At 39.4% G+C, this 11,629-nt stretch overlaps 1 protein-coding gene across 1 annotated transcript; it reads right to left on the bottom strand.

Annotated features, from left to right (window-relative positions):
- Positions 1-355: 355 nt before the first annotated feature.
- Positions 356-11,364, bottom strand: ZFAND5 (zinc finger AN1-type containing 5). Its single transcript, XM_011371263.2, has 6 exons — positions 10,818-11,364; positions 6,391-6,550; positions 5,854-5,965; positions 5,099-5,202; positions 2,731-2,856; positions 356-1,999 (listed from the first exon to the last, which is right to left on the bottom strand). The coding sequence occupies exons 2-6, from the start codon at positions 6,539-6,541 to the stop codon at positions 1,851-1,853; spliced, it is 642 nt and encodes a 213-aa protein (XP_011369565.1). The 5' UTR covers positions 6,542-6,550; positions 10,818-11,364; the 3' UTR covers positions 356-1,850.
- Between the last annotated feature and the right edge of the window lie 265 nt (positions 11,365-11,629).

The following is an 11,629-nucleotide window of genomic DNA, read 5'->3' as shown; positions in this document are numbered from 1 at the left end:
ACAAATTGTCATACCTAAAGTGAAATCTAAAGAAAAAAAAAAAAGGGAGGTGTCGCATTGTTTAAATTTCTTTCCTTTCACTTAAGTGCTAAGATTGTTTTGATCCTAAAAGTGCCTATTCATTTCCTCAAAAGCAAATTGTCTAGTATGTATCATACTTGAAGATGTTTCAAAAAACTCATCTCATGGTTCTCACTTGAACACAATCAGGGATGGCAATGGGAAAAAAAAGTAATTACCACAAAGCCATACTATCTACATACACAACTAAGAAGTCTTCTTCTCGTCCATATTTCTAATTATCCCCCTCAAGGATTTCTAACTAAGGCTTAAAAACCCAATGAACAAGTGGAAGTTTCCCTCTGTACATGGCTTTTATTATTTACATAATACAATATAGCATCAATGCTCAATAGCATGATTATGTGCAATACATAAATATGAACTATCTGTACACATCTGCAGATCTAACTCAGAACTAAGGTACATAAAATTGAAACCAAACTGAATGCTTTAAAAGTAAAAACTAGGACTGAACACTGCAATAAATCAGAAGTAGTGCCTCGTGTACATACTTAACTATTTACAGATGAAAACAGGCATTACCACAACACTAATCTAACTATACTCATTTATATATAAAAAACACAAGTTTCATACATCACAGAAAACCTTCCATTATAACACAGAAGTGATATTACCAGACAAGCATCAGTGAAGTATACTGCCTCTTCTAGTTGTTATTGTACAATGCTGTAGATAATGCAGCCCATGCAATACACCCAAGAACACTAGAGTCCTACACCCAAGTACAATTAATATGATAAAGCAGCCCTCTGCAAGTGGTGCTGGATACCACTAAGTCTACTGCAGCCATGTTGGTTATGATTTTCCATGCAGAAGGGTACAGTTACATTAAGAACTGAAGTCTTTAAAAAAAGCTTTAAACATTCTTTCTTGAACCAAAACATTCAACAAAAGATGCACATGAAAAATTAACTGTTCAGATACCTTTGCAACTTAAAATTCAGATGCATGTTATTCAATAGAGCTGCTGCATGTGAAAAACAAACGTAGAGTTTTAACTTCTTCTTGTAAACAAATTAATCTTAGTGCAGTTCTGTGCTACACATTTTTAGCAATGAGAGTAATGCAGACATCTTCTGGTGCAGGCCAGCACGACAATCTTCAGCGATAGCTCAAGACCCTGTTGCTTGATGGTTTTACTCTTATGACCACCAGTTGCCATGTTTACCTTTTCATAGAATGTCTTATCTGACAGGTTTTAGAAGACCAATTAGCCAGGATTACACATGGCACCAACACTGGTATCACGGAAAGGTCTGATCCTCTTTATAGCCTTCTTCCTGCTTCCAAAGAACATGTTGTGGAAATAAACAGGGCGAAGTTTAACTATGGTAGAAGTAGACTGCCAGTCCTTTTCTGGTGTACCATTTTTTAAAAAATACAGGCACATAACACTAGCCAAAGATTATACCTTGATTACATTCCCAAAAGGCAGATATGCTGCAAACATGCAGAGATTTCATTACTTTGTTTGGCACGTGGGAACTAAATTTTGTCCCTATTATCTGTGTAACTCAATTTGCTGTGCAGATTTTCATCCAATTTTATTCAAGGGAGGGCATATACATTTTGTAGGGCTGTATCTATCCAATTCTGCCTGTAACAAACACCCAAACATCCTAAAATATCAATTATAAGACAGACAAGTATAAAGTAAAACTCTGGAGAACATCAAAGGAAAATGGCCATGCATCTGCTCTTTAATGTTTTCCTACGATATATTAAAATAAAAACAAAGTTTCAGTCTCTTCACAAGTAGTAATTTATATTCTCTGGATTTTTTCAGCCACAACAACTGGATTCTCTTTTCTGATTTTTGCTGCAGCTTCTGCTTTGTAATCATATGGACAGTTGTGCTTGTCAGAGTAACGGTGAAGTCCACAAAACAAATTTCCACATCGGCAGTCAAACCCTGTACACACGAGAGGAAGTAGGGTCACTTGGGAACTTACAGCAATTAAAAGGAAAAAAATAGCCTTACTCACTATAGAAAAAGGAACCAGATTTTCAGGACTCTTTACAACATAAAAGATAGAATCTATCACTTTCAATTGTGAAAGAGCTTTTAAACCTCTTCAACGTGGTGAGAAATTCAAATAACTATCCTTCCATAAACTCCTGTAGACAATATACAGGGTAGAAATTAAAGGCTCTGGAGTCAGACTGACTGACCTGGATTCAAATCCTACTCTTACCATGTATTAACTGGGTAATGTTTCCTCAATTGAAAACTAGAAAAACACAACCACAGAGTTCTGAGATTTAAAGGAAACAAAAAGTATCTGGAATATTTTGTGCCTGGCTCAAAGTAGGTGCTTATTGTGTAGTTCATCTATATTTTCCCCAGGAGAATAAATGAAAGAATTAAAAGGGATGGACGAATTTTTATCAGTCCAATAAAGGAAAGTAATTCACAGGTCTCAAGTGAATAAAGGGTTTCATGTGATTAGGGAGACAAATGGAAATCAAACTCAACTTTTCCCCACTATCCTCCTTTCTAGCCCACTCTGGAGAAACTTTCTATTCCTGAAAATCAGGTTATTTTTTTTTAATGTGTAAAACCAACCAGCCCGTTAGGGAGTAATGAGGAGATTTTTGTTGAATCCTAGTAAAATATAGATTGGCTAACGTGTTCTGTAATACCTGTAAGGCCAACTTTCTTTCTGCACATAAAACATCTGTTCTTCTTTGGTTTGGGTAACTCAGGAGCTTTTTCTTCACTTTGAGAAGTACTGGGCTGAGAAACTGATGGACTGGGCTGAGTGACAACTGAAAAATAAGGGTAAAAATTACAAACTTGTGAAGAGTTCACTGGCTGACAATAATCTAAGTAAAAAAAAAATTTTAAGAAACAGTTAAGATTCTTAGTGAAAATGTTTCAGCCTTTCTTAAAAACATGTACTTTAAATAAAATCTTTTAACATCAGAACTTTCAAATCTGATTATTATTTGTCAATCACTATAACACTACTACTTGTTTCTCTAAATTCTGTAAAATGATCACTCTACTCAAATTCCTTTAAACTCGCTCTGGTAATGAGAAACAAAATCTTAATTCTAAGTTTTTGAAGACCTAAGAGATGTTGGTCACGTGCTCGGTTTTTCTGTATTACAATTGCCTAAATGTAAAAGTCTTAATTAGGGGTATCAGAATTCATTACTACTGAGTAAATAAAGTTGCCAACTTCTGAGGTAGTTGACTGTTTAAAAAAAAAAAAAATGTTATTTTGGTTTTATACTGATAGAAAAAAGATTGCATTGATAAAACCAGAAAATTTTGACAATACTCAAATCATTAATCACTAACTTCTGTTCAGATACTAAAATTTCACAATAATTATTTTGCCATTTTAACAAGTGCTTTATATTATCTTATGGAGAAAATCTGGAAGATTTTTTAAAGTTTCTTTTGAAAGATTAACAAATGTTGTCTTTAGGATAAGTATTCATGAAATTTTGATTTTAATCTATTTAGGATTCCACAAGCAAAACAAGACTTTTAAAAACACATCTTCTAATTACTTTGTGATACTATCTAAAACAGATATGGAATTTAGATAGAGTTTTAGTTCTCATATGACATCAATAGAATTTGTCAATATGAAGGTAAAATTGCAAATTACTATATTAAAGCCCATACTACTATTAGTTCCTTAAACCAAAATACCAAGTTTAATTTTTTTATAGAATTCGGCTATACCAGAAAGCACTGTAAACTCCAAGTTTTATTAATCCAAACCTCAAGAATAACAAATTAATGTATGCAATGCTAAAATTATTGATAAATAGGCCAGCACCAAAGATGTTAGCATAAATCCAAACTCTAGAAGAAAGCCAACTGGTTTAATAACGACTTACTCTAAAATTCCTCCCAAATTTATAACTCATCTGCGTTAGTAATATATCCAGTGAGATTAAGAACCTAATATTAGACAGATTATTTCACCTATTACTTATTCCTAATAATCTACTATGATAACCTCGATATAATTTTTCCTGATGGTATGAGGGTAAAGAATAATCTTTGGGAATAATCTTTAGGGGCAGAGAGGGGTGACAATCATTTCCTCAGCTACATCCGAAAACTTAACAGTGGTTCCTAAGACATACAGGGAAAGGGTTAAGAAAATATCAAATATGGATTCACCAGCCCAACTTAAAAATTTTCACCTTACTTTATAAATTGAGATATAGTTCACATGAGCTCGGCTATGTGATATTAGCAAAAGCAAGCCTCCAAAGTAGATTACATATCCACTGACACTATTTCCTCACAATAAAGTCTTATGTTGTATTCAGTCAACACTACCGGGAAATAATGAATTGATCAAAAACAAACCATGTGCACTATAGATAGAGTAAACAGATCCTTGTTCTAGGCATAGCATAGATAATTCAAACAAGGCAATCTTCTGGCACATTATAGCACCTCTGGTTGAGCTATGTAAGATAAGCACAGACTCAAAGACATGACTGAAAACCACAAATACTTTTCCATACAGAGTTTTAAGCTCCCACAAAATATAGGACCCAACACTTCGACTTGAAAGGTGTTCAGTGTGTAATTTTGCTTGAATATTTTCCACAATATTGACCATATCCAGACTGAAGTGACTGCTTTTGATTATAGAATTCTTCATAGCTCTGAAATTTAATCTAGATAATTTCTTCTAGGTTGATGAGCTATATAGCTTCTCTAATGATTTAGATACCTTTAAAATATGACAGTAAACCACCTTTTAAGTTCATTAAATTCTTAATATTTCCAGTCTCCAAATTACAAACTTTGCTGATTTATGGGTGTGAATTATGCAGGGGAAGGGAGGGCAGAGACAAAAGAGGAAGAGAGTAGAGTGACAATTTTACACTTTTTAAAGACAGTGGTTCTTTCTTGGCCTGTTATTTTATAAGCTGTCTCTCTTCTTTGGTCTTTTGATGGGAAGGAAAGACTCTCTCCACCAACCATTTCTCATACTATCAGAACTGAACTAGTATGAAACAAAAAGCATACCTGGCTCTGAAACCTCTGTTTTCGGGGTAGTTATTTTGTCCTCTCTTGAAATGCTCATTTCTGTCATTTGCTGAGTTACAGGCAAGGCAGCCACAGGCACATTTCTATTTTGAGTTAAAGCAAACATTTTTAAAGATGTTAAGGGTATTTCTTTGTGAGATAGTAAGTTGTCAGTTCAAGTTTAAATATTATTTTCAACATGATCAAATGGAGCTAAATAATCTAAAATTTTAAAAAGATATTGGATGCCCAGCACAAATGGTTGTGAATAAAGAAAGCAATCTGATAAATGGCTCATCAATCCAAGGCTGGATATTTGTATAGGTTACTATGTATAGCTAACTAAGAATTTTGAGCTGTACTTGTTATTTGTTTAAGGGCAAAAGAGGGGCAAGCTTTGTCAAAATGCCTTCTGTGGCATTCCAATAGTCTGCAAAGCCTCATTCACTACAATCCCTAAATGTCAATTACAAGGAAATAAAAGCACAGCATTCTCAAATACAGCATCCTTGGGGGTGTTATGGTGTGTGTTATAATATACATCTTTACTCAATGACCTGTAAGATCATAATGTTAAGATACTGAAATCCCTGACTGGGCAACACATGCAAAGCCAAGGGCATCTGATATATTAACATCCTTATTCTATATTAATGTTCATAATTATAATTGTATGGATGGATACCATAGGTCTTTATTTCCTCCCTGTATTATCAAAAAAAAAAAAAAAAAAATCACGAAATGCTCAATCTTACCTTGATTTTTCAGATGTGCTGCCAGCAGCACCTTCACAGTTGTTTAAACTAGCGTCTGCTCTTTGTACAGATGCAGAATCTGAGGTAGGACTGTTGGAACCACTAGCTGTCCCTATTTAAAAGAAGGATTTGTAAGAAACAAAGTACCACTACACTCAGTATTAAGACTATTAATAAGTTAACAAATACTTGCATTTAATTAGGTTAGTGATTTAAGCACTTTCACTGTGCTGCAGAATCCTACACTTAAGTGAGTATCCAAACAAAAATGTCTATTAAAAAGTTATATCCAGTGAATACAAGTATGAAACAAAACCTCAAAAAAGAAAATGAAAAAGCTAGAAGATGCTTGAAGATAGTCATTCATTCCTGATGTAGTCATGCCAAGTACTTGGGATGTTGCTTTAATTTCAAGCTTTCCTCAGGTCTTCCTCCTTGGGCCTTCAGCATTGATTCTCAGTCTTAGGCCTCAATTCTTGGCTCTATGTTTTCTGTCCACCAGTTCTTCAAATGGGTTTTTCCTTGGAAACAACTTACCCATTGGGCTCATTCTGCCACTATTCTGCTGCCTCTGAAGATGTTCTTTGTAGCAAACAGAACACATTCCATTTGTCCTAGGATTTCCATAAAAGCCACATCCTGTACTACACAGCATGGGCCCTGGGGTCTGGTTAGTCTCCTGAGCCATATTTTTCTGCTATAAACAAAACAAAAACAAAATTTTAGAAACCAGCATGGAACCAAAATAAAATCACTAAATCAGTATGATGGTCACCAGTGTACCTTTGTTATTTTAAACACCAAGTCTGTTTCTAACAAAGGCCCACTGCATTAATTATTAAAAACAGTAGGCCAAGAAAACTGTTTCGTTGCCGCCTTTATAAAACAAAAGGCATGAAAGAAATTGTTTTAGCTTGATAAATAATGAATTATAATAACTTAACATTCTTAAGGACAAAAAAATTCTCCGTTAAACATTAAAATGTATTATTTCACCTATCACTATTGTTTTTTATTTCAATTTCTGAAAAGGTCACTCTGCCTAAGAATTATGTTTAAATCAATCTGAGCAACTGATAGCTTTAAGTCACTTTCTGCTCACTTGTACATTGGTTAAAAATAAATGAACTTGCAAATGGAAAAAAAATATACTAATCATAATTAATTAGATTCTTGAGATCTACCAGTGGTTCTTTAAACCAGATGCATATTGGATATAGCTCTAAAGCTGTCCTAAAATTAACACCTAAACATACTTGGGTCCCTCTAGTAATTCAACAATTTCTCCATGAGGCAGAGCATTTGTACTTTTAAAATGTTGCAACACCTTCATAGCAGACTGAAAAGATAGCTGGTAGATCATCTAGCCTTTCCTGTTACAGTGGCATCAAAAAGTGAAGCTCTTTATGTTAGGGGTCAAGTTGCTTAGGTTTTTACGGTCTACATTTGAGGTGTGAAATCAGGGATTGAGTACTTTAAAGTCAGTGCCTGGAAACGTGCAATGCACATTATCAGCCACAAATTTCTCAGCTGAAGCCTCCACCTATTAAAGCTTTTAACAAGTGCTTATCTTCCTCATTGCAAAAAACCTTTTAAAGCTTAATTTCAATATAGCAATGTAAAACAATATAAATATACAACCTTTAATAGTGGTTAATATTTAATGTTAGGCTACCAGAAAGAACTTTATACAATAAAATACTCTCGCTTTTCCAGAAGTCTTGTTAAAATTAGCACAAATATAGTAATATGTGGCTAAATTTGGTAAATTTTCCTCAGAGTTAAGAGAAAGTACACATTATTTAAGAAAAATGTGAAGGTTTCCACCATGTCACTTTAAAATAAGTATGAATGTAAAACATACTTGAGAGCACTTTTTCAAAGAAAGATCATGTGCTCTAACTTGTGGTCACTGTGGGCTAAATGTACCTTAATATTGATAATGGAGATCACTTATGATTAAGTTATGAACATTTAAAAATGCAGGAAAAGTACTTCAAGCTAGAGTTTGTCATCTCCTAGAATTTCGTATGGCTTTTTCCAACTATCACATACTAGAGGTAACATTCTTTGGTGAGTTATTAAAAACAATGTTTTAACAAGTATTAGCTATTTTTATAAACAAAATTATAAAAAGGATGGAGGAAGATTAAATCAATTTTGACCTGGCAGAGTCCTGACAATTATTCCACCAGTTAAATGATAGTAATCTTTCCTTCTGTTAGTAAAAAGACACCATTTTCAAGCCAATCAAACTTGTATGGAGGGACCAAGAGCCACAACTTACTTCAAACAGTACTAATTTAGCTGACACTGTCCCTTTAAATAGTAAATGGAATTTAGCTGACTCATTTTGGAACAGAGTAGTGTAAACATTTCAACATCACTTACGAAGTTTATTAATAAACACTTTCAGCTGGGTTTTTAAAAATGTGAGCATGTGGGCAAAAAAAAAATTCTTCAAATAATACATTATCTATTTATTTGCATGCCCACAATGCAAAGTGTGTGAAACTTTACCCTAAACAAAAGTTGGGCTATTCCTTGAACCCAGGTTAAAAATTATGTTAGCTCACAATTTCAGTGTTGCGCTTGCTCTGGCAGCACATATACTAATAATAACTTTCAGTGTCATTTGACAGTGTCTTTAAAAGTAAATTGGCCTAAATGAGCCAACCAACATTAAGATTATTAACTAATCTGATTCTTAAAATCTTTTGTTTTATATAAAAAAAAAAGTGGGGCAGTATCATCCAATGATTTCACACACTTTACCGTGGAACGTATTCCACCTTTCCTTCTTCAGAAAACACAGCTACCTTCAATTCAGTATAAATAGCTTTCAACTCTTAGACACCAGGACATTAGTCTTCTACATAGCTTCTCATCTTGTAGACTGTTTCCTACCCAGAAAGCCAGCTTTTAAATGCCATCACATGTGCACAGCTTGCCTTAATATTTTTCAGAAGCTTAGATCACATGGACCGGCGCTTCAGCCTGTCACAAGGCTGCAATGTGACAGGCTGAGCTGGATGGAGGCTCTCACATAAAGCCTAGTCAACAGGGGCCTCTGAAATCAGCTTCTATTTATATCTCAGAGCCTGCCAACTCCTACACGACCACAAGAACTAAGGATGCAGCCTTCATACATCTAATATATAATAAGAAAACAAAACAAAATGATGCCATTAAGACTGCTACAGTTTTTTCTAATGTAGGGAGGGATAGAGAACCATCTCAAATTCAATCAAGAAAATGCAAGCATCATTAATCTCTCATGAAGCCAAAATGGTCAGGGTTTGTTTATAGAAACCAAGCACAGTAGAAACCAAGCACAGTAGAGTAGAGAGCTTCACGGTCAGAAAGAATCTTCACGTTTAGTGGCAATTTGGTGGTGGGGGTGGGGGGGGTTGCCATTAGGTACTGCAGTTCCCTCCTACTTGGCAGTATTTTAGAAAAACACAGTACCATTACTATTTAGTATCTTTGAAGTTGATAGAAACTTGATCATTCATGTGGCAGCTCCATCAGGTATAGCTGAAATGTTTATTTTTATAGTTTTGGCTTCCTAATTCATAGCATTAAAAAACCCCAAAACCCCTGGGCATGCAACTGAAACACTCTCCAGCCTCAAATATAATAAAATAATTTCTACGCCTATAGATTTTAGTTCTTACAGGTGCACATAATGTTAAGACGTTAAGAATACCCACTCACCTGGATTTGATACCTGTTCTAGCCTCTAATCTACCTCTAATTAAGCCAGTGACCTTGGGCAAGTCCTTACTCTCCATGTATCAGTTCGCTCTTTGCTAAGCGGAGTAGATTAGTGAGATTTTTAAAGGTTCCTTTCCAGACTTAATTTCGGGCCTTAAATAGAAAATAGGGGAGAACAAACTACGACAAATCCCTTTTTGGGAGACAATTTAAAAAAAAAACCTTGGAAATATAAAATCGTAACATTTTCACTAATTCAGTTCTGAAATTCTACTTTTAAAATGAATAAAGAGAAATTCATTTTGATTTTTTTTTAAGTCTGTAAATTACTCGAACAACAGATTTAGGAACAGGGGCTCTGTGACCTATATACTACTTTACAGCAGTATGTCCTTAGACCAGATTCTTAGGAGGGATTCACAATCCATAAAGATAACCTGGGCCTTTCCCAAAACACAGCTCCAAGGAGTGCGCTGAAAGCAAAGAATTTCACGTTCACCAGCCTAAATGCATGAAACAAAGAGGAAGGTGCTCCATTTCCTTCATGAAAGAGATCTTGGGCGAGAAAAGCAGCGACGTTGGAAAACCTAAAACACGACGACAAAGCCTCCCTCACCCACGTTCCAGCGGATTTTAGAACAAGTTCGGGTCCCATTGGTCCCCCAACCCTACCCTCATGCCCCGCCAAGCACAGGCCTCGCTCGGGAAACCCAGCAGGGCCTTCTCCAAAAACCACTGAGTCATGCAGAACAGCAGTTCCACAGGACAGGCCGGTCCCTCACCCTGCCGGCCCCGCGCCGACCCCCTGCCCTGAACGGCTCCCCAAAGAGGCGGCAGAAAGCTGGGGGGTGCAGCGAGCGGGGGCTGGGGGCGCGGCCGCCGCCACGGCCTCTTTGTTTCTACGGGTCGGGCTGCCCACGCCGGGCGCCGCCGCCGAGGGCGGCCAAGACTTACGCAAGGGAGGCCCGGGGCCCGAAACCCCGGAGGCCGCACGCCCGGTATTGTTCCCCTGACGATGTGTGCGAGTGAGCCGGGGGCGCGGGGAGCCGGGCCTCGGGCCACGACGACAGGATGAATCCTCCGTCTTTGTGCTTCCTGAGCGGGCGGGCGGTCTCCCCTCCCCCGGACGCCGCCATCCGCGGCCCGCTCGGGCTCCGCGGGAGTTCCGTGGTGTTCCGGTCCCCCCGCTCCCACCCCCAGCCCGGCACGAGCAGCCGGGCACCCTCCCCCAGCGCCCCACCACTCACCCTGCGTGGGCAGGAGTGCAGGAGCCTGGCTTGCGCGCGAAGCCGGCGCAGTGGGGCCGGACCGAGGCCTCCGGGATGGGCGAGCCGGTCGCCCTGGAGCCACCGCCTCCGCGGGCCGGGAGCAGGTAGGCGCCTCAGCCGGGGGTGGCGCTGCCGCCGCCGCCGCGGGGTACTTCTTTGTTCCTGCAGCAGCACCGAGCGTGGCCGGTACACGCCGGAGCTCGGGAAGTGGGAGGAGGGAAGCGAGGGGGGGCAGAGGAGGAGGCGGAGGGAGGACCGGAGGCCGCGGCGGCTAACGCTGCTCGCGGCGCTCGCCCGTCGTCGCCTCACGCCTCCACCGGCGGCGGGTAGAGCCGACTCCGAAGGCGAGCGGGGCGCGCGCAGGGACGACTGGGCGCCACGAGGGCCCGCTGATGGCACTCTCCGTCGCTTCTGCTACCGCCGACGAGGCTGCGAGGCTCCCGGGAGCGAGCGAGCCCCAGGCTGAAATGCAGACAGGTCCGCGATCCGGCCGACTGACGCGCTCTCTCCGCCCCGCGCTCGGGCAGTGAGGGAAAGAGGGAGGGAGGGGGCGGGGTCTGTGCGTCAGCGAAAACCCCGACGGCGGCGGTGGGGAGCGCGGTGACGTCGCCTGCCCGACGTCCCGCCCCCGACCCCAGTCACCGGGTCCGGGAGGCGGGGCGGAGGCTGACCGCTGCGATTCCGCGGCCCCGAGTCCCTGGCTCGGCTCCGGCCCCAGGGTGGAGCTGGAAAGAGCGAGTCCTGCGGAGGATGCATTTCTATTTTTAACCTGATTGTCCTCCCTCCGCCTC

Source organism: Pteropus vampyrus, unplaced genomic scaffold (assembly GCF_000151845.1).
Source record: "Pteropus vampyrus isolate Shadow unplaced genomic scaffold, Pvam_2.0 Scaffold186, whole genome shotgun sequence".
Lineage (NCBI taxonomy): Eukaryota > Metazoa > Chordata > Mammalia > Chiroptera > Pteropodidae > Pteropus > Pteropus vampyrus.
Note: the sequence above shows the minus strand (reverse complement) of the source record. Positions and strands in the feature narration are given on the sequence as shown.

Coding starts and splice junctions, on each gene's coding strand:
- ZFAND5 (XM_011371263.2), bottom strand. CDS start 6,541: ATGGCTCAGGAGACTAACCAGACCCCAGGGCCCATGCTGTGTAGTACA. Junction 2,857..5,098: donor AACAGAGGTTTCAGAGCCAG/GTATGCTTTTTG, acceptor CTTATTTTTCAG/TTGTCACTCAGCCCAGTCCA. Junction 2,000..2,730: donor AAAGAAAGTTGGCCTTACAG/GTATTACAGAAC, acceptor TCGTGTGTACAG/GGTTTGACTGCCGATGTGGA.